The 24183-nt window shown below is 44.8% G+C and overlaps 1 protein-coding gene across 1 annotated transcript; it reads left to right on the top strand.

Annotated features, from left to right (window-relative positions):
- Positions 1-8899: 8899 nt before the first annotated feature.
- Positions 8900-21816, top strand: LOC311137886 (protein APCDD1-like; the record flags this gene model as incomplete). The annotated part of the gene is made up of 4 exons (XM_084172493.1): positions 8900-8960; positions 19731-19908; positions 20227-20746; positions 21049-21816. 4 exons carry the CDS (start codon positions 8900-8902, stop codon positions 21814-21816), a joined length of 1527 nt encoding a protein of 508 aa, XP_084028619.1.
- Between the last annotated feature and the right edge of the window lie 2367 nt (positions 21817-24183).

Below are 24183 nucleotides of genomic sequence, written 5' to 3' on the forward strand. Positions count from 1 at the left end.
TGCGTGTGTGTGGGGAAGAAGGGGTGTTTAGGCGAATGGAGGAATGCAGGTTGCCAGGGCTGGCATGGATTGGAGTGGGTGTATGGGTGGTTCAGGGGGGTGAGGTGCAGTATTAAAGTTTGTATAACTTACTTTTGTGTGTGTGTGTGTGTGTGTGTGTGTGTGTGTGTGTGTGTGTGTGTGTGTGTGTGTGTGTGTGTGTGTGTGTGTGTGTGTGTGTGTGTGTGTGTGTGTGTGTGTGTGTGTGTGATTTGAGTGCGGGCCAAGAGGCTTGGGGCAATCGGAATGGAAGCAGAGTGGGCTGAGCGAGGCAACCAGGAGGAGAGGTAGGAGAGGGGAAAGAGAGGACCCTCCTAGCATGCTGATGGGTGGAGAGACAGACTGAGCCCTTTGGGGGCGCCGTAACCACATGTTGGGGCTTGGAGATACCTCCAGGCTTTTTGAAGGATCTGATTTGAAATGTTAATATAGTGGACATTGTGGGTGCATGAATGGGCAGTGTGTCGGTTGGTTATTCTATCCTTGTGGGGACCTAAAATCCCCAAAAGTCCCCACAAGGAGAGTAAAACAAGGAAAATCTGCGGTCGTGGGGACATTTCCCACATCCCCATGAGGACAAAGGCTATTTTAAGCTCCGGTGTTAGAGTTACAATTAGGGATAGGGGTAGAATTAGGGTTAGGGTAAGCAGTTAGGTTTAGGGTTTGGGTTACAGGTTAAGGTTAGGGTTAGGGTTAATAGGATTTTGAATGGAAATCAATTTTAGGTCCCCACGTGAATAGAAGAACAAAACGTGTGTGTGTGTGTGTGTGAAAGAGATAGAGGGAGAGAGAGCATGTAGAGTATTTGTGCGTGTGTGTGTGTGTGTGTGTGTGTGTGTGTGTGTGTGTGTGTGTGTGTGTGTGTGTGTGTGTGTGTGTGTGTGTGTGTGTGTGTGTGTGTGTGTGTGTGTGCGTGCGTGCGTGCATGCATGCAGTGGTGTAAAGTACTTGAGTAAAAATACTTGAAAGTACTACTTAAGTAGTTTTTTGGGGTGTCTGTACTTTACTATTTATATTTTTGACAACTTTTACTTTTACTTCACTACATTCCTAGAGAAAATGATGTACTTTTTACTCCATACATTTTCCCTGACACCCAAAAGTAGTCGTTACATTTTGAATACTTAGCATGACAAAAAAATTGCCTAATTCACACACTTATCAAGAGAACATCCCTGGTCATCCCTACTGCCTCTGATCTGGCGGACTCACTAAACACATGCTTCGTTTGTAAATGATGTCTGAGTGTTGGAGAATGCCCCTGGCTATCCGTAAATTTAAAAAACAAGAAAATAATGCCATCTTGTTTGCTTTATATAAGGAATTTGAAATTATTTATACTTTTAATTTTGATACTTAGGTATATTTGAGCAATTACATGTACTTTTGATACTTAAGTATATTTAAAACCAAATACTTTTAGACTTTTACTCAAGTAGTATTTTACTGGGTGACTAACTTTTACTTGAGTAATTTTGTATTAAGGTATCTTTACTTTTACTCAAGTATGACAATTGGGTACTTCTTCCACCAGTGCATGCAGGGACAAGCAAGTGACATTTTCCAAGTAAATAAAATGGTCGATTTCAAGAAAAAGATAGGAGTCTGGAGAGACCGAGTGGATAGATGCATTTTCGATATGTTACCCCTATTCTCAACTTTGGCTGACGTTGGGGATGCAGACATGGATCACATGCGTAAATTGATGGGGTTACATCTGAGCAAAACTCTGCTCAAATTGGAGGATTACTTCCCCTCACAATCTGATCCATGCCCGGGAGAGCAGTGGATGCGGAATCCGTTCACCACCACTGAAGAGACTCACAGCTTGTCACCGGTTCTTGATGATAAACTATTGGAGCTGTCCTGTGACCAAGGCCTGCACGCTCGTTTTAGTGAGAAGCGCATGTCCACATTCTAGCTGTTCAGCAGCGGAGAATACCCGCAACTCTGCAAGATGGCAGTGAAGGCCTTAATCCCCTTTCCTTCTACCTACTTATGTGAGACCAGCTTCTCCTCTCTTGCTGCAACAAATTCGAAAATATCGCAACAGACTGGCTGTTGAAAACACCTCTGGGGTGTCCCTGGCACAAAAAAAGTTTCAGAAAGGCTGACCTATATATACTGAACATAAATATAAATGCAACGTGTAAAGACATGTCTCCGATACATATGGGATATATTTGGTTTGTCTCTATGATATTCAGAGGCTGCGCTACAACCTTCTATAGCTGAGGACGAGGAGACAAAAATGTACTTTGCTTGGGAAGTAATGATTCTGTCACTATCAACTGATGTTCGACATTTTAAAAGGCTATTAATAAACAACATATTAACTCTAAATCAGTCAGGAGCAAGACAGGTAGCCTAAGAAGGAACGAAAATGAATTATTATATTTCAAAACTATAGCCTGCCATTTAAGAAATCAGTTGTGAAGCATTTGTGACAAGCTATAGGCTGGCAGGAGTGCTCAGCATTTCAACAACACATCAAAAACAGCACTTCAACAACATGCCTATAAGTTTAGCATTTAGGCTGTGTAAAATGAAATTGAGGCTATACAGTCATTCTACAGTGCCTTTGAATTCACTTTTAGAAACAAGAGTTTGGCCAGTCTTTGGTTTGATGATCATGTGGTGAGCTATGCGTGCCTGGTTTGTTAATTTAGCCTAGCGGATGCTCTTATATTCCCATGCCCTAATCACAGTCAACACATCTATTTTGTAACAACAATATCATGGAATGAAATATAATAAATTATAAAATGTTTCCAAATCAAAAAAAGTTAAGTGCGTACCTGATGATATGTGGCTGCTGTGTAAAACAATGAATGGCTTTTTCTCGAAATCATTGATGATTTCAGTTGTAACTGGTTCTGTTGCGCTACATTTGTACAGTTGATAGACAACTTTTGTTCCAAACTTAGACTATCCTCTTTTTAGTTGTTGTCATTTTTACCCCCTTTTTTCTCCCCAATTTCGTGATTACGATCTTGTCTCATCGCTGCAACTCCCCAACGGGCTCGGGAGAGGCGAAGGTCGAGTCATGTGCCCTCTGAAACATGACCCGCCAAAGAGCGTTCAACTGACGACCGAAGTCAGCCTACAGGCTCCCGGCCCGCCAACAAAGAGTCGCTAGAGCGCAATGAGCCAAGTAAAAACTGGAATGAAATTCACTCTCGGGATGGGTGGCTCAAAAATAACTAACTAAAATCCACACCCCCAATAAGCCATGTGTAACATAGACGCAGGGAGTCAGGAAGCAGGTGCAGTTAGTGAGTTTAATAATAACGAACAAAACAAGAGAAGCATCTGACATAGAAACATAACATTTTGATAACAAAAGAGTGCTATATAAAGGGTAAGTAATCAAGGGAGTAATGAAGTCCAGGTGTGACATGAGACGCAGGTGTGCGTAATGATGTTGCCAGGTGTGCGTAAAGATGGGATGCCAGGACCATTGGTTAGTAGACCGGTGACATCGAGTGCCGGAGCGCGAGTGGACGTGACAGTACCCTCCCCAATGCGTGGCTCCAGCCGCAGGACGACACCGGCCAGGAGGATGGCCCCGAGAGCGAGGAGCGTGCTGGTCCAGACGACGAAGGTGGAAATCTCGGATTATGTTGGGATCTAGAATGTCGTCCACCGGAACCCAACACCACTCCTCTGGACTGTACCCCTCCCTGTCCACCAGGTACTGGAGCCGACCCCCACGACGTTGGGAGTCCAGGAGTTATCTGACGGCATAGACGGGGCTCCCCTCTATGTTCAAGGGAGGAGGAGGGGTGTCGTGGGGGACTGCATCAGCCAGGGGACCAGGAACCACCGGCCTGAGGAGGAAAACTTGAAAAGATGGTGAGATCCGGTAGTTAGTGGGGAGTTGTAATCTGTAAATTACCTTGTTGACCCTCTGGAGGACCTTGAATGGCCCCACAACCTGGGGACTCAGTTTCTTACAGAGCAGGCGGAGCGGGAGGTTCCTGGTGGAGAGCCAGACGCAATCAACAGGATGGAACACGGGAGCCTCACTGCAGTGGCGATCCGCCTGCTCTTTCTGACTGCGGGCGGCACGCTGGAGTCTCACGTGGGCATTGTTCCAGACCTCTTCTGCGCACCTGAACCATTCATCCACCGCAGGAGCTTCGGTCTGGCTCGAAGTCCACGGAGCCAGGGCTGGCTGATAACCCAGAACACACTGGAAGGGTGTCAGCCTGGTCGAAGAGTGTCGCAATTAATTCTGGGTGTATTCAGCCCAAGGAAGGAATGGGGCCCACTCCCCCTGCCGGTCCTGGCAGTGGCTCCTCAGCAACCTCCCCAGTTCCTGGTTCATCCTCTCCACCTGCCCTTAAGACTGAGGCCGGTACCCGGAAGTGAGGCTGACTGTGAACCCAGCTTCTCCATGAAAGCCTTCCATACACGTGATGTGAATTGGGAGTCGATCGGAGACTATATCCTCTGGAAGGCTATCGTGTCAGAAGTCCTGTTGGAATAGTGAGACCAGAGAGAGGGATGTAACGGCATGATTTAGACAATCTGTCCACTATCACCAGAATGGTGGTAAAACCATCAGAAGAGGGGAGATCAGTGACAAAGTCAATGGACAGATGAGACCAGGGACGCTGAGGCACGGGAAGAGGAAGGAGTTTCCCTGTTGGAACGTTCTGGGGGGGATTTGGATCGGGCAATTATGGAACAGGAGTTGACATAACGAGTGACGTCCTGCACCAAGGTGGGCCACCAGTACTTTCCAGAGATGGACTGAATAGTGCGGGTGATATCTGGATGTCCAGCGACGACAGCTGTGTGTGCCCAGGTCAATAGATGATCCCTTATCCCCGTGGGAACGTAGGTGCACTCAGGAGGACAGGTGGCAGGTGCGGATTCCTTCTCCAGGTCCCAGAGCACGGGGGCTACGACTCGAGAGGGCGGGATTATGGGTGCACTCAAGACAGGAACCGCTCCTGAATCATAGAGACGGGACAGGGCATCGGCTTTGATGTTTTTTTTTTACCTGGGCGTTATGCCAGCGTGAAATCGAATCTGGTGAAGAAAAGGGCCCACCTGGCTTGGCGCAGGTTCAGTCGCCTCGCTGTCCGTATGTACTCCAGGTTCCGATGGTCGGTGAGGATGAGAAATGGGTCCTGGGCGCCCTCCAGCCAGTGTCTCCACTCCTCTAATGACAACTTCACCGCCAGGAGCTCCCAATAGCCAATATCATAGTTCCTCTCTGCAGGAGATGGCTTTTTTGAGTAATATACACATGGATACAATTTCTGTGGATTACCTTGACGTTGGGGCAGGACAGCCCCCACACCTACTTCTGAAGTGTCCACCTCCACCACGAAGGATCTGGATGTTGAAGCAACGGGGCAGAGCTGAAACGACCCTTCAGTAGGCGGTACTTCGTGGTGATGGAATTCAGATTTCTGTAATCGATGCACGGGCGCAATCCTCCATCCTTCTTAGCCACGAAGAAGAACCCTGCCGACGCAGGGGAGGTGGGCATGCGAATGAAACCCTGCTGGAGAGCCTCCTGGATGTACTCCTCCATAGCCTTGGTTTCGGCCACTGACAGAGGGTAGATGCGGCCGTGCAGAGCCTGCAAGCAGGTCGATGGCACAGTCCCAGGGGCGATGAGGGAGACAGGTGGCGGGGTCTTTGAAAAAACCTCCCGAAGATCTTAGTATACCTCCGGGATGTTGGGCTGAAGGGCAACCACAGGACTCTCAACCGACGTGGAACCACAGGGGAAGGGAAAGCAGGTCTTCCGGCATTCGGGTGCCCAGTCCGTGATTGTCATCCTCGACGATGAGATGGTGGGGTTATGACGTTGAAGCCATGGGAGGCAGAGGATGATCTTGTGTACGGGTGCACTGATTATGAGGAAGGGAAGGCTTTCTTGATGTATGGACTCCACGGTGAGTGGTGCTGTGATGTGTGTGATTGTCCTGGATCCCAGTGGTTAACTATCCCATGCTTGAACCAGACAAGGAGAGGAGAGCGGGTATGAGATGATGTTAAGGGAGGAGGCGAGGGCCTGGTAAAGAAAATGATCCATGGCACCGGAGTCCACTAGAGCTGTAGAAACAAAACATGAAGGACAGCCAGCCAGTGAAATCATCACTAGGAAAGATTTGGCGGAAAGTGATGATAATGGAATACTCACGCCTAACCCAAGAGACGGATGATCCCTCTGCTCCCGTGGACCCCTGGTTAGAACGTACCGGACACCGCTGAAGCTGGTGCCCCTCGTCCGCAATAAGTACAGAGCCCCAGCTGTCTACGACAGCGTCTCTCAGCCGCGGAGAGACGTGAGGCCCCCACCTCAATGGGTTCAGGCTCTGACTCAGAATGATCAATGGAGGAGGGAGAGAGGCGATGGGGGTACCAGCGCTCCCGAAGAAGGTTATCCAGACGGATGGCCATCGCGATGAGGGCATCCAAGGAAAGGTTGTCGTATCAGCACGCCAACTCAGTCTAGACCTCTTCGCTCATTCCATCCGCTGGATGCTGCCACTGTCCGAAAGGTGAGTGCGTACTCCGCCGTGGTCTGGCCATCCTGTTGTAGTTGGAGTAGGTGCTCACACCCCTCTCTGCCATCTGGTGGATGGTCGAAGACCCCCTGAACAGAGCCATGAACCCCTCATAGGAATCCAGCTCTTCCTCTCCTCTCTCCCAAACAGCCGTGGCCCACTCCAACACCCATCCAGTCAGCAGAGAAATAACTGTGGCAACCTTGGACCTCTCGGTGGTGGGGGCTCCCATCTGATGAGCGAAATAGAGGGAGCACTGGAGTAGGAAGCCACAGCATTTCAATGGAGTCCCGTCATATTTGTCCGGGTGGGACAATCGGGCATCGCTGACCAGGACGGACTGCTGGATGGGCTGGGGAACTGGCTCGCTGGGTCGACTTGTGGTAGAGAATCCTCCGCTGTTTGGAGATGACGCACCTTGTGTAATGTCAACTCGTTGAATAATGAGGAGGACCTCATCCATAGCCGTCCTTAAATGAGCCAGCTGGTCATGGTGTTGATGAAGTAGGTGTCCCTGTTCGCCGACCTGGGAGATGTCTTGGTTAGCTGCTACTTCCATTTGTTGAGGTAGTATTCTGTAACGTAGACGCAGGGAGTCCGGAAGCAGGTGCAGTTAGTGAGTTTAATAATAACGAACATGGCGCGATACAAAACAAGAGAAGCATCTGACATAGAAACATAAACAATACTACCTGATGACTGATAACAAAAGAGTGCTATGTAAAGGGTAGGTAATCAAGGGAGTAATGAAGTCCAGGTGTGACTGATGATGAGACGCAGGTGTGCGTAATGATGGTTGCCAGGTGTGCATAAAGATGGGTTGCAAGGACCGGTGGTTAGAAGACCGGTGACATCGAGTGCCGGAGCAGGGGAACGGGAGTAGACGTGACACCATGAATATGACTGCATTAAGGCAAATGCCACTGTGCTTCTATGGCTATATGCACCATGCCACTGCCTGCATCATTTGTTGATTTAGCATACAAGACAGCTCATAATCCAGTGGCTTTATCACAGTCACACACCTATATTTTAGCTTTAATTAGCTTTAAAAATGAAACATTTTCTCTCAGCCTCATGGCAAAATGTGTAGAATAGTATGAGATTAGCTAGAAAACAGAACAATTTTCTCTTCACAGGAAGTTAGCCATCCCCCCCACCCAAATCTCTGCCCACCCACCAATGAATTTCCGGCAATGCTACTGGTGTGTATGGAAATTCCAGCCATGAGCGCGGAGTGGATCAAAGCTCCTCACACCCGGGGTAGAACCTCCTCGGGGAACCAACTGGCTGGCCTGGGATCAGCCCAACAGCCACCCACCTCTATTACCCGTCTGTGGGGCTGAGCCAGAGCCCCGGTCTGCCAACTGATCACAGAACCCCTGCCAACACCACCCTGGCAGCCCCCTTTGAAATCCCAGCAAACCCTCACTTTACCTCTGCAGTGGTCAGCAATTTCAACTCCGCCCTTTGAGTGTGTGTGTGTGTGTGTGTGTGCCTCAGCAGTGAGGTGTGATCTGGGGGCTGTGTACTGTGTTGCTATGTAGCTACCACTAATAAGGGGCAAAATAATTTATAACGTACAGTGAGGGCAGCGGAAAAGGAGGGAAATCGCAAAAAAAAACATAAAAAACCTCTTTGTACATGGTAATTCTCTCAAGTATTAAGACTTTTTCGCTTTATAGATGTGTTGGGGATTTGAGTATTTCTCACTTGTGTTGTAGCCTGCAGTTCTTGCTTTGCTCTGCCCTTTTGCATCTTGCTCTGAAAACTCCCCAGAGGCTTCAGTTGGAGAAGTTTTAAACTCTCTTTCACTCTCTCTCTTTTATTTTCTCTCTCGCACACTCACAACTCTCCACTCAAACCAACAGTCAGACGGGAGCACATACACAGCCACACATGCACAGCACGCAAACAGAGTGCAACCCAGGACCAAGATAGACAACTGAGAGAGAGAGAGAGAGAGAGAGAGAGAGAGAGAGAGAGAGAGAGAGAGAGAGAGAGAGATCCTCTTCTCTACCACTGAGTTTAGGAGAACTCTGTAGTGTGAGAAGGTTGTATCAAGCAAATGATTCTGACTGAGTGGACTGCATTTCATACCATGGGAAGCATACAAGCTGAAATAGAAGAAGAAACTAACAAACGCCACTTGTAAAGGACTACATTTCAAACTGGATTATTGGACTTTCCTCTCTGTCTTTGGCTGGTGATGTCCTAAATTACCAGCACGTATTGAAGTGGCTGCTTGTTCTGGACCACAGTGGACTTTGAGGGGCTTTTTCTGAGTGTGAGTGTGTGTGTGTGTGTGTGTGTGTGAGAGCAGGATCATGTCAAAAGGACATTTCACTCGCCTGTTGAGGGGACTTTGGGTACTGTGGCTGTGGCAAGGTGAGTTCACGCTTGCTCTCACTCTCTCTGTCTGTCTGTGTCCTCTGGTTGCCCTTCGAGACCCAGTTTTTGTCCACTGACTGTGCATCTGGAGAGTAACAGCTTTAACAGCCGAGCTTCAGATGAAACTGAAGCCTGATTGTGTGCATATGATTCAATGATGATAGTTGATTTATATGATGTCAATTACAGAAGTAGATTTTATAGGCTACATGTATTCATTTACATGTTATTTAATTCAGTGAATATAAGTGTAACTGAACTGGGTCATGATTTCAGAGGAAAGCCTACTTTGATGGTTTATTTATTTCACTTGAGGAATCAGATTACATTGCAGCACCATGAATTTGATACAATTTGCAATACAATATTTTACCATACAGTTTTCCTGATCCTTAAAAATATATTTAACGTTAAATTAATGAGCACGTACACCCAAAGCACATTGCTTTGAAACTATCGCTGAGAATCGGATTCCTCAAAAACTTAATCTAAAGTGAACTGCTTTTTCTGCGCTGTTTGCCAAGGTGTTAAGGATAGCTTAACACTTACAAAATTATGAAATTATATATCATGTATGTTTGACCAGTCTTTAACAACTTGTTGTTAGTTGACTCATCCAAAGTTGTAACAAAGCAATACAACTGAATGATTGCATACATTATCAGTGATAAAATGAACTAGCGAATAGCTCTTGTTTATTTTTACCTCTAGGGCTGTCGTCTAACAGTTGAATTGCTGAAATATTGAAATCCCTGTATCAGAAGTTGTTCAAACTTTGAGCAGGTATCCACCATTTAAGGGGCAGTAGTTACAAGCATCCAATGGTTCACACCTGCTGATCTGCTTTCAAAAATGTTTGTTAAACTTGTCTGACATGAAGTTAAACTCAGAGAACAATTGACAGCGCCTCTATCAGTGTGTCTATCAGAAAGAGCATGGAGTGGACATTCAATTATGACAAATAAGCTGTTGGCTTCCTAAAATATACAACTTGTCGATGAAAGATTAAAATCATTGGAAAAAGTCACATATTTAAAGTTATATTATAGCCCTATAACAAAAACTGCTTACTGAAATTAGATTAGTGAATAATAAGTCTGTTATCAAAGGCTCTCATTTTCTCTCCAGAGAGACAAATGGCATAGTAATCCCAGGAGTCCTTCTTGAAAAGCCTTGCATGGTTCCCCAGGAGCAGGGAAGCGTGGCCCTGGAACTAATATTGCCATTATGGTAATAGCTGGAATAACAGGACATTAACTGACCCTACCTCAGGATAGCGTTTAGAGTTGATTTTCCTACCAGCAGCCTTGGGGGAGACAAGCATTTTGTCCGTCAGGACCCGTTAAGATGATGCGCGAGGAGACGGCGGGAGGCATCTGCCCACTCATAATCACAGTAATACACCCCGCTGCTCAGGGCCAATAGAATGGTATTTGAAGAGCTGTTTTTCTTTTGCTTCAGCTCAACTCAAGTAGGGTAGACAGGAGCTTTTGAGTCCCTGGGCCTAGACACATGCCATGAGCATTTAGGCTAGTTTACACCACAACCCAAGGGACTTTTTCTCATTGTTTGTGGATTAGAGTTGGTTTCCAAGGAACTTCCATTCACTTTCATTAGTGGTTGGACATACAGTGAGCTCTAAAAGTATTGGGACAGTGACCATCATTCCAAAAGGTTTATGAAGGGACACAAAAAGGATTGGTGTGAAAATCACACAATTAATATAGGATAAGAATCTAAAGCACACAATTAAGTAAGAAATTATGTTATTTAGATAACCATATACAGTAAGATCCAAAAGTATTGGGAGAGTGACCCATTTTTTGTTGTTTTGGCTCTGTACTCCAGCACTTTGGATTTTAAATGATACAATCACTATGAGGTTAAAGTGCAGACTGTCAGCTTTAATTTGAGGGTAGCCTAGCAGTTAAGAGTGTTGGGCCAGTAACCAAAGGGTTGCTGGTTCAAATCCCCGATACGACTAGGTGAAAAATCTGTTAATGTGCCCTTGAGTAAGGCTTAACCCTAACTGCTCCTGTAAGTCGCTCTGGATAAGAGCGTCTGCAAAATGTAAATATCGGGTGAACCGTTGAGAAATTACAGCACTTTTTGTACATAGTCCCCTCCCCATTTTAGGGCACCAAAAGTACTGGGACAAATTCACTTATATGCATAATAAAGTAGCAAAAAGTTAAGTATTTGGTCCCACATTCATAGCACGCAATGATTACATCAAGCTTGTGACTCTACACATTTGTTGGATGCATTTGCTGTTTTGGTTGTTTTTCAGATTATTTTGTGCCCAACAGAAATGAATGGTAAATAATGTATTGTGTCATTTTGGAGTCACTTTTATTGTAAATAAGAATATAATATGTTTCTAAACACTTCTACATTAATGTGGATTCTACCATGATTATGGATAATCCTGAATGAATCGTGAATAATGATGAGTGAGAAAGTTACAGACGCACAAATATCAAACCCCCAAGACATGCTAACCTCTCATGATTACAATAACAGGAGGTTAGCAGTTTGGGGGGGATGATACCTTTTACTACATTAGATTTTTAGCAAAAAACTATTTCTCAAGCAAGAATTTAGCTAGGACTGGCTGGGAGTGGTCTTAGTGGAGAGGGGGAAACTGAAAACTAGCTGTTATTGGCAGACAGGTTTGGAACTCTCTTTGTTATTGGTCTATTAACCAATTACCGCATGCAAACCTGCTGATTAGAAGGTCCCGTGTAGAGTGTACTTTCAATCAGCAAATATCAGGAAATAACACTGATCAAATTTGCTCAGACTTTTGCAGTGTTAGTTTTATCAGCTATTGTACAATATTATAAAAAACACAGGAAAAACAGAATGTTGACTGCACTGGGCCTTTAAGACTAAGAATCTTCCAAATTGATTCAGACTATTGGGCAATTAAGTTTGACCTTAACGTTGCAACAACACAGCAACAATGTCCAACAATGTCAATACTTGGCTTATTTACGAAATTCCAAATGACCTCACCCCTCTCTTAGTTGTACCCCCCTCCCCTCCTCCTGAATCGTATTAGCGAGATATGACTGAGCAACCCTGGGTTTAAATGAGACTAAATAGACTCAAATAGAACCTTGCATGTGATAAACATCATATCATATGAGAAAAGCCTTGACACTACCCAGCAACTGTTAGAATTTCACCAAACCCAAACAGCAAGTATTAAAGAGAGAGTTCACATTTTTGACACGTAAACTATCCATTTAAGATTAAACCAACCCACCAATTAGCTCTGGCCCCAAAACGTCAATAGACCATCAACTTCCCCCTCTCTTGCTCTGTTATCTTCTCCACTGTGCTCTGTAAGTAGCCCAGCATGCATTGCATGTGAGGTGCTGACTGTTGCTCTTAGGGATTGTTTCAAACTTTGAAAAGTTGGATCTCTGTTTTATATCCCTGACACTGAGTGAAACATCCCTATCAGAGTAGATTCAGTAGAACCACCCTCCTGGTGCAAAGTACAGGTCTTGTAGCATAAACCATAGAAATTGAATTACTAGAATGGACATTCATTTTTTGTAAATTAAATTAATTATGTTTCTATGGTCTAAAGACCCTCCCGCTGTTGAATTTATATGCAAATGACAGAGTGAAAGCACCAATCAGAGCTCGAGTGGACTTTCATCTACTGATCTCCCTAACCCATCTGACCTCACTCATTCAAACGTATATCACCTTTGTGTATATTTATATAACAGTAGCCACCGTCTGGTTCCATAACATCACAGACTCTTTGATGGTAAGCTCCTGCCTTCATCACAGTATCTGTGGGTGGATATTGGTAGTGTTTGGTGAGAGGAATGTGCAGAGTAGTGTTGGGTTAATGGGAGCCAGAGTGAATCAAAGGGAACTGGCAGGCCTTATTGGAAGAACCCCCCCCCCCCATTCATCCCTTGACTAAATAAACATGGCCGCCGGATTAAGTCAGGTTTAACTTTGATGAAAAGACAACAATGGGTGGCGATACGACTCGAGGGGAGACTCGAGATGGGAAAAAACAAAACCGACCCGGTGACCCCCATGAAACGCCCTTAAACCCGTGCAGAAAGACATCTCGACTTGACTGACTTTGTTGTTTCCGGTGAGGATGTCTTTGAGAGAGAGGGAATGTGAATGGCTGAGGCTGCTGTAGCGCGAGGAGGATTTAGCAGCTTGAGGAGATGAATGGCTGTTGGTACATTGACACTTTTGCGTCCCAAATGGCACCCTATTCCTTTTTAGTGCACTACTTTTGACCGGAGCCTTTAGGGTTCAGGTTAAACTTAGTGCACTATGTAGGGTATATGGTGCCATTTGGGATATAGCCTTTGTATTTACTGACCACACAGACCGTCCCATAGTGCCCATATGATAGGAGGTGCCCATATGTAAGGTCGTCATTCTAAAAGATAATGTATTTTCAATAACTTACCTGATTTAATAAAGGCAATACATAAATAAAGAAGGAAGTAAGAAAAAAAACTATTGTGCATACCAATTTGATACGATAAACATAAGTAACATTTGATACGATAAACATAACAAAGTCACATTTGATTTAAGCTGCTATATGGATAAATAAGCACCTGGGCAATGCTGAGTAAGCTGCAGGCAAACATTGTGGAACATTGCAGAAAGAAATATCATGAATAAAGCTGACATGATTCCTGATTCTACATGTCAGAGTGGCATGTTTGTTTTACATGTTATATTTTTATCAGTGTTGTGTACTGCTGAATGCACAACATTCCCACTGAGTACACACTGGTTGAATTAACGTTGCTTCTTTGTCATTTCAATGAAATCACGTTGAACCAACGTGGAATAGATGTTAAATTGATGTCTGTGCCCAGTAGGTTGAGTGTATCAATATAGTGGAAATGTTCATGAGTTAGAAGCCTTGTCCCAATGAGGAGAGCTGAGGATATTTTTTATCCATCTGTACATGGGCGGTGAAATACTTCCCTCTATTAATGTGTTGCTGCTATTATATCACTGATCCTTGCAGTGGAGGCAGCAGAGTGTCTGAAAAAGCAGCTGTATCTGCACTGTTACCACTCAACTCAAGCTTCTCACACACTGACGGACGCCCACACACACTGACGCACGCACACCATCACACCTACGCGCACACACACATACAGGCAGATGGACGTATGCATTTACAGATGCATGCATGCACGTACACGTGGATGTCGATTAAGGCAGCCCCCCGCACCTCTCTGATTCAGAGGGGTTGGGTTAAATGTGGAAGACACATTTCGGCTGAATGCATTCAGTTGTGCAGCTGACTAGGCATCCCCCTTTCCTTTCACCCTACTCCCCCACAGTAATCAGTGGACTGGGAGGCTCATTACACCAGATGAAGAAGCTTTCCGCTTTTCCTTCCGACCAACCGCACCTCATCACCCCGGACACAAAAAAAAGAAACAAAGACAGAAAGAGAAAGAAAAAAGAGAAAAGAAAGAATCTGAAATCCATGCAAAAGAAATGAGTCGTAAACATGGATTTTTCATCAGGGTTGCGCTAATCAAGAGGTGGTGGGCGTGGCAGGTCTTAGCTCCACACAAAAGCCATGTAGCAGTGTGTGAAGGAGCTATTCAGAGAGAGTTAAAGTGGGTTTTGTCCTCCATCATTGGAGCAGTAAGACAAGCAGTGAGAGAAAAAGAGAGAGAGGCAAACACACAGAACAGTAGCCACAGGCACTGGGAAACACTTGAGTCTGACAGGGGCTGGCTGGCTGGTTAGCTAACTGACTAGCAGGCTGGCTGAGAGACTGACTGGCTGGCGTTGAGCATTCAACTCCCCCACAAGACGTGGGTGGCGGATTTTTTAAAAACCGCCTGGATCCCACCTCATGTGTGTTTGCACTGGACAGCTCCAAATAGAGAGGTACATAAAAAGTATTTGCACTTGGCCTCCGGTGTTCGGCGGATGAGACATTACATGGAGAAGGCCGAGCTGCCAGATACTACAGATACTACAATGACGAGCAGAGGCTCAGTGGCAGTGCACTGGCACCCTCCATAGGTTACAGACAGGACTGTGGACAAGTATTTTTCTGTTAATCAGCCAGAAATGACATTCATTTAAGGTACAATCTGCAATATGTACAGCTGTTGGTCATTTTAACTAAAGAGGCAATTTGGGATTGATACATGCATTTTTTATGGCTATATACAGTGGGGGAAAAAAAGTATTTAGTCAGCCACCAATTGTGCAAGTTCTCCCACTTAAAAAGATGAGAGAGGCCTGTAATTTTCATCATAGGTACACGTCAACTATGACAGACAAAATGAGATTTTTTTCTCTCCAGAAAATCACATTGTAGGATTTTTAATGAATTTATTTGCTAATTATGGTGGAAAATAAGTATTTGGTCAATAACAAAAGTTTCTCAATACTTTGTTATATACCCTTTGTTGGCAATGACACAGGTCAAACGTTTTCTGTAAGTCTTCACAAGGTTTTCACACACTGTTGCTGGTATTTTGGCCCATTCCTCCATGCAGATCTCCTCTAGAGCAGTGGTGTTTTGGGGCTGTCGCTGGGCAACACGGACTTTCAACTCCCTCCAAAGATTTTCTATGGGGTTGAGATCTGGAGACTGGCTAGGCCACTCCAGGACCTTGAAATGCTTCTTACGAAGCCACTCCTTCGTTGCCTGGGCGGTGTGTTTGGGATCATTGTCATGCTGAAAGACCCAGCCACGTTTCATCTTCAATGCCCTTGCTGATGGAAGGAGGTTTTCACTCAAAATCTCACGATACATGGCCCCATTCATTCTTTCCTTTACACGGATCAGTCGTCCTGGTCCCTTTGCAGAAAAACAGCCCCAAAGCATGATGTCTCCACCCCCATGCTTCACAGTAGGTATGGTGTTCTTTGGATGCAACTCAGCATTCTTTGTCCTCCAAACACGACGAGTTGAGTTTTTACCAAAAAGTTATATTTTGGTTTCATCTGACCATATGACATTCTCCCAATCCTCTTCTGGATCATCCAAATGTACTCTAGCAAACTTCAGACGGGTCTGGACATGTACTGGCTTAAGCAGGGGGACACGTCTGGCACTGCAGGATTTGAGTCCCTGGCGGCGTAGTGTGTTACTGATGGTAGGCTTTGTTACTTTGGTCCCAGCTCTCTGCAGGTCATTCACTAGGTCCCCCCGTGTGGTTCTGGGATTTTTGCTCACCGCTCTTGTGATCATTTTGACCCCACGGGGTGAGATCTTGCATGGAGCCCCAGATCGAGGGAGATTATCAGTGGTCTTGTATGTCTTCCATTTCCTAATAATTGCTCCCACAGTTGATTTCTTCAAACCAAGCTGCTTACCTATTGCAGATTCAGTCTTCCCAGCCTGGTGCAGGTCTACAATTTTGTTTCTGGTGTCCTTTGACAGCTCTTTGGTCTTGGCCATAGTGGAGTTTGGAGTGTGACTGTTTGAGGTTGTGGACAGGTGTCTTTTATACTGATAAGAAGTTCAAACAGGTGCCATTAATACAGGTAACGAGTGGAGGACAGAGGAGCCTCTTAAAGAAGAAGTTACAGGTCTGTGAGAGCCAGAAATCTTGCTTGTTTGTAGGTGACCAAATACTTATTTTCCACCATAATTTGCAAATAAATTCATTAAAAATCCTACAATGTGATTTTCAATTTGTCTGTCATAGTTGACGTGTACCTATGATGAAAATTACAGGCCTCTCTCATCTTTTTAAGTGGGAGAACTTGCACAATTGGTGGCTGACTAAATACTTTTTTCCCCCACTGTATCACTTCTTGAAGAATATATTGTTTTAAATACCTCATGAGATTAGTATTCCAATAGTCTTACCAGATCATAACCTAAAGTATACAAACAATGTATAGCTTTAAAACATGTTCAATACTATAATTTTCATTTCATGGACTGTCAGTCCTTGCATCCATAGGTCCAAATTGAAAGTGGTTGGTTAAATGTCTCCCCATTCCTCAGCTTCATAGCAAACCAAATGGTAGGGCTGCCGGTTAGCTGAATAACAAATTAGAATATTCCTCTGACCACAGGTGAAGAATCAGTGGTATTCATTGAATTAAGAAACAACTACCTTATTAATCTAAATTAAGAGAAAATGGATTATGTGGTAAACCTGTGGAAAATAAAACTACTAGATTACCTTGTAACAAGTTATGCTATAATACCCCTTTTAGACTAAGTACAATACTTTAAACCCCAGGTTTTACAATTGTGTTTTTATAAAGCATGGTTTTTTTTTCTACTCTTTTGGTAAATGCAACCATATGTCCCATTGGAATGAGATACAAGGAAGGAGAGAAACGGAATGACAGCTCGCCTGAAAAACTCTCTATAGAAAACTTTGGCAAAACAGAGGCCCGAATATTACACCCTAAAAGATTCTTCAGCCATATCTCATGTCCTGTCCATTCAATGGAGTGTGGGGATTCACATTTTCTCTACTAACTTGAAACAGACCTGTCAGATGACCAAAGAGGAATCAATTAATGAATCCTGATTAGTATTTCAGCAAAGCCCTCTCTAGGGAACAAAATGAGTCAGTTTGACGGTGGTGCTCGCCAATAACGGAGACAGCGAATAAACAAATACATCTTCAGGGAGGGAAAATTGCAACCATATTTATTCTGCTTTGGACAATTATTTTGTATATTAACAAATTGACTTTGATCACAATTTCCCCTAAAAGTGCCTTGAGACAAATCTGGTTAGCGCCTGCACAAATCTCCCAAACCAAACACATGCTGAGCAGAGAGAGTATCTGAGTGAGTCTCACACAGTGCTTATAAGGCAGCCGCAATGGCACGGAGAAACCATTCCAACATCTAAGGAACAAACATCCCCAGGCTGACATTGACACAGACAATAAAAGCTGTCCAATTACTCTCCGAAAGATTTAAAAGGAAATAGATTGGCTGACTTTGAGTAAACATTGGTTTCTCTCCAATCAAAGAAGTAGCTGAAAACTACCATCTAGTTCTAGTAGGATGCCTTGGTGGTGACTCGGTCAGCGAAGTGAGCTTTATCTGAGACTAACATGGGACATGGAGACGAGCTTCCGGGAGCCGACCCAGAGAACATCCATAAAGCTGTCCACAGGGCCATGACGAAACCCACCAACACCCGGCCCTGCGGTTAGAGAGGGAGAACAGAAAGAAAGGGACACAACGCAGAGACAAAGACAGGGAGACAACACAGGGACAAAGACAGGGAGAGACAGAGAGAGGGACAAAGAAAGAGAGAGAGAGAGAGAGCGAGACAGAGCGAGCGAAAGAGAGGGGGGGACAACATAAGGACAGAGAGAGAGACAGCACAGGGACAAAGAAAGCGAGAGACAGGCAAAGAGGGACTAAGGGAAAGGAAGACAAGACACAGAACAAGAGGGGAACAGATATAGAAAAAGAGAGATCGAAAGAGCAGGGTGGGTGAGGGAAAACTAGTGGATGTCTGTGGGGACTCATCCCCTTGCTGTTTGACGTTTGGCTGGGGAGACTGAAACCGGAGCCATAGCGTCCTATTACCAATGAGTTCTCCTTGTGCTGGATCCCAGTCCCTCTCCTCACGCTCGCAGCATTTGGGTTCAATCAAAGAAATCAACTCGGCCACGGTTGTCTTGGTCTCTGTTGAAATTGTGGGCCTTGCTCCATCAAAGGCAGGCCAGTCGAGTACATAGATACATCACAATATGTGGCTATAGTAGTTGACAGAAAGATAAAGATTGCAGATGTGCATGCGTCAGATCCCTTATGTTGATAAAATGGAGAAAAATATACTACTTTTGATAGGAGTAAAATATACTGCTTTTGATAGGAGTAAAATATACTGCTTTTGATAGGAGTAAAATATACTGCTTTTGATAGGAGTAAAATAAACTGCTTTTGATAGGAGTAAAATAAACTGCTTTTGATAGGAGTAAAATATACTGCTTTTGATAGGAGTAAAATAAACTGCTTTTGATAGGAGTAAAATAAACTGCTTTTGATAGGAGTAAAATAAACTGCTTTTGATAGGAGTAAAATATACTGCTTTTGATAGGAGTAAAATAAACTGCTTTTGATAGGAGTAAAATATACTGCTTTTGATAGGAGTAAAATAAACTGCTTTTGATAGGAGTAAATGTACCATGCTGTCATGTTTGTGTTTGCTACTCTTGATTGAGCTATGATAATTCCAACACAGTGAAAGTACGTTAAAAGTGTCAAAGAAGGGTCTAATTCATATAATTTAATCTCCTTCGCAGCCTAACATGTCAAATCATGTCTGAAACTTCAATTTCACAATGTAGATATCACACACACACACACACACACACACACACGCACGCACACACACTCCGACAAAACTAGAAAATGTGAGTTGGAGTTGGAGCCCAGCTGCTGGCTGACAGATGTGACAAGCCAAACCTAGGTAATCTCCTCTTGGTGCATGTGGCCAGGGTCTGATTCAAATCTATATACGGCCTGTAATGGAGCCCATCACATCTCATTACATGGAATATTACAGAAATGTGAACCCTTAAACTGCTTCCAGTCAACCCGAATCTTGTTTGGACCTGAAAAGTTGTTCTGTGTGTAACCCCTGATTTATGATGGATGAGGTTGATAATCATCTTCCAAGCGTATTATTTTGTGTTTCTGTTTCGTATAAACAGTACTCGGTAGAACCAAACTGTGTTTATCCGATTGAAACAGCAATAACCAGGAGTGTTCTTATTTTCTTGGTTCTAGCTGATCTTGTGTCGGGTAGTACGCTCTGGGAGGTACCCATAGCCCCCTTTGGATCTTTCTCCAACCATACGACCAGCCTGGAATGGGAGCCACAGTGTCAGTATCGCCACCTGCAGGACGGCGTCAGAATCACAGCCGACATTCCCCCAAAACTGGAGGGCAGCTGGGTGTCAACAAGGCAAGTGTTGTCCAAATAAAGTTTAGAACGGTACAGGCTATTTCCTGAATATGCACCATCTAACACATCCTTTGTGATCTAATGATGAATATGGGAAACTCTTCCACAATTGTCACTTTTTTTGTCTTTGTGGAGGTGTGCTCGGTCTAGGAGCCTCGAGGTGATTCAGAAGGTTGTTGTTTGCATAAGACACCCAGATAATTAATTATTTCATCACATTTCATTCAAGTCAATCAATCCATCAATCAATCAATCATCCATCCATCTAGCTGCTAAAATGGAACTGACAATCTCCCTTCAACCTCTTTCTCCCTGTAGATGTGAAGTTCGGCCTGGCCCTGAGTTCCTGACCCGTTCCTACACCTTCTACCCAAGCCGCCTGTTCAAAGCCCTGCAACACTACTACACTGACAGTGGGTGCGAAGAGCCCACCTACTCTCTGGTGGTCCGGGGCAAGCTCCGTCTTCGCCAGGCGTCCTGGATCACCCAGGGTGCCACTGAGACCGAGCACCACCTCCACAAAGTGGGCATTGTCATCCACAGCCCAGGCGCAATGCACCAGCTGGCCGCCCGTCTACCCCCTGTGTGTGTGGGCCTCACCCTGGGCGGCATGGTGCCCGGGCGCCTGTACGAGCTGTACAACGCCCGGGCAGGGAGGGATTGTCTGGGTGCCTCGTGGTACTCGATGATGGAGCTGGGCTTGGTGAGAGTGGAGACCCAGCATCAGCCAAATGGAGGTCTGGTTCAGGAGCTCTTCCTTGGGGACGTGCACACAGACTGGACCCAGAGGACATACTATCGACCAACGGGCTACCAGCAGCCACTGCAGAACGCTATGGTGAGATTACGGACTCCCCATTAATAAGATACATGTAGATTAAGGATTTTATTAAAATGTATTTCAGGACATTGTAAGTGAATTTGGTAATTCTCGTTCTATCCATTCTTCAACTGATGCTGAATACCTTTCACAGTGATACACTAACTGAAACATAAACAGTGTCCCAATCTCCAAACGACCATACTACTGTATGGTCAATACATGGCTTCATATTAAGTAGCCTGCCATTTTGGATGACAGTGGATGACATTCTACTGTATAACCCTAAACCTTACCTTTCTACATCTATTTTCTACCAGCACCACATCCACCCCTGCCCGGCGTGCGCCCTGCTGTTCCGGGCCTCAGAACAGCGCCCCCCGGTGTTACCCCGTGTCCCTGCAGCAACCCCTCCATCTTTGGACGGCCGCTGGGTGAGCCAACGCTGCGAAGCCCGGCCCGCCGTCCTCTTCCTCACCCGAGACTTCACCTTCCGCCCAGATGAGCACTCATGGGAAGGCCTCTACCACCACTACTCGGACCCCTCTTGCAGCCAGCCCACCTTCACCCTGCGGGCCTCGGGCCACTACGCCCAGGGAGGCCCCTCGGCCAAAGTGGCAGGAGGCACTGAGTTTGTCTTCAAGGTAACCCGGGTCAGAGTCACCGTCCTGGAAGGGGCCACGGCCAGGGTGCTCAACGAGACCAGGCGGGGCAGCTGCGGGAAGGCAGGGGGGTGGGAGGTGGGGGTGGAGCAGGACGTGACCCTCACGGATGGGTGTACCGTCCTGGGGATCAAGCTGCCGCACAAAGAGTACGAGCTGTTCAAGACAGAGCTGGACCATCGACGGCGCTCTCTGCTGTTCATCGGGGAGAGGCCGACGGATGGCTCCAGCCCTGACCGGCCCCAGAAGAGGCCCACGTCCTACCAGGCCCCCATGGTGCATTGTAGCGAGGAGGACACCCCCACATCGCAACGCCACACCAACCAGCTCAAGCTAGCAGCTAGTGGAACCAATAACCTACCACGGCTCCCTGGCTTTGTCCTAGTACTGGTCTCTTTACTGTGGGGTTGGTACTGTGTGTTCTAGAGACAAACTGAACATTGGAGAAGAACACACACAAACGATGGTGGAGCTGCTCATGGTCAAGGAAGCTCCATGTGCTCCTCCTCAATATCAAGATAATGCCAGACCACATAATAGATGGCCAAAGCCATCTTCAAGAAAACTGTACATAGACTGTTAGTGTATTCATGTTGCATATCTATCATATTATATATGTGTATCATTTTGTTTTCTTTTAAACCAGAGATGCCTTTTGGCCATTGCTTAAGTCACGTAAGAGCTCCTTTCTCTAAAGAGTTATTTTTCCTTCAAATTACACAGTGGCAGATTCAGACTTAGGAAATGTACTCCTTTCCTACGTACTTCTCAGTATTTGGTATTCAGACTTACCTTATTCAGTCGCGTAATGCGCTCTGCAGGTGTGGCTAACTTGCGCGCTCCCAATAAATGTAATTCATCCAATGAAAACCCTCCCACTTGCTGGCCAACAGATTTTCTCGTGGAGTTTTCATTCAATAGGGTTTTCACATAGAGAATGATAGAGGCCTCTAGTTGCCAAAAGGCCCTGTAAGCATGGGCAGCGCCATTGAGGGCTTCCACCATTTTAACGTGGTCAACTGGGTGGGACTTCCAACTTCATTGGCTGATCCCTCCTGGTGACCCTGTTAAAGTTATGTCAAACCAGGTCATCAGGAGGGATCAGCCAATCGTGAAGAAGAAAATGGACTACTTCAAAATGGAGATAGCCTCAATGGCGCCGCCCATGCTGTCACAGACGCTATAATGGCACAGATAAAAGATGAGTCCTCTATCTCTCTCTATGGGTTTTCAGTATATTTATCTTAAGCCATCCCTTTAAATACGGTGTACCTTTTAGTTTGAATTTTGTCAACAGATTAACTAGAACATATCGTAAGAACGGGCTCCGAATATTAGTGATCAATGAGGGGGGGGGGGTGTTAAGGAGCACGGTTTGACAGGTCATGTTTTGACCATCGCCTCTCCAGAGCTCATTGGGGAGTTGCAGTAATGACACAAGATCGCAATTGGATCGCAATTGGATATCACGATAATTAAAAAAATTGAGTGGCTTGATTCTTCCTGAAAGTTGCCACATTCAGTTCTTCAACCCATGGTAATGTTGGAAGATTAGTGTACATATAATTATAATAGGGAGAATAGTGTACAATAGTAGGCCATACCCTCATCTACTGCCTGTATTAACCATGGAACTGTGTAATTACACGCCATGCATCGGGTTCAAACTGTTACAGCTTTGTCTGTGCTCCGCTCCATAGCCTACCTTTTAAATATGATCAACTGTTACTAATGATCCGTGACGCCGTTTACAGAGGAAGCAAATAAAGGTAAACGAAACAATGTAATTAACATGGGATGATAATGTAGGTTGTACTAACTGAAGGGAACTAACAGTAAATTGGCAGTTGAATATGTGTTACGGTTATTAGGCTTACTGACGGTCGATACTGATAGTGGCTAATATTAACATGATAGAAATAGGAAACAGAGGAAGTCGGGGTAGCCTAAAATTAAGACATTCGAGAGTGCCCATCCCCAACCTGGACTCAGGGGTAGACGTAACATAGTAAATGTAAATCCGGGACACTCCAATAAGTATGATACTGCATGTTACGTTTCAGAAAGTATTCATACCCCTTGACTTATTCTACATTTTGTTGTGTTACAGCCTGAATTCAAAATTGATTAAATACATTTGATTTCTCACCCACCTACACACAATACCCCATAATGACAAAGTGAAAACATGTTTTTAGAAATGTTTGCAAATGTATTGAAAATTAAACACAGAAATATCTAATTTAAACAAGTATTCACAGCCTTGAGTTAATACATGTTAGAATCAACTTTGGTAGCGATTACAGCTGTGAGTCTTTCTGGGTAAGTCTCTAAGAGCTTTGCACACCTGGATTGTACAATGTTTGCCCATTATTCTTAGCAAAATTCTTCAAGTTCTGTAAGAATTGGTTGTTGATCATTGCTAGACAACCCTTTTCAAGTCTTGCCATAGATTTTCAAGCAGATTTAAGTAAACACTGTAACTTGGCCACTCAGGAACATTCACAGTCTTCTTAGTAAGCAACTCCAGTGTAGATTTGGCTTTGTGTTTTAGGTTATTGTCCTGCTGAAGGTGAATTAATCTCCCAGTGTCTGGTGGAAAGGAGACTGAAACAGGTTTTCCTCTATGTAAAAAAAAAGCATCCATTACTAAATACAAATCCTAACATAAAAACATGGTAGTAAAAAATAGGTTTACGAAATATGAAAAGTGGATGCTAGTTAGACATGATGGAGCTTTTTCAGGACCTTGTCTTTCAAAGATAATTCGTAAAAATCCAAATAACTTCACAG

The sequence above is a fragment of the Coregonus lavaretus genome, assembly GCF_964263955.1.
Source record: "Coregonus lavaretus genome assembly, chromosome: 12".
NCBI classification, from domain to species: Eukaryota; Metazoa; Chordata; class Actinopteri; order Salmoniformes; family Salmonidae; genus Coregonus; species Coregonus lavaretus.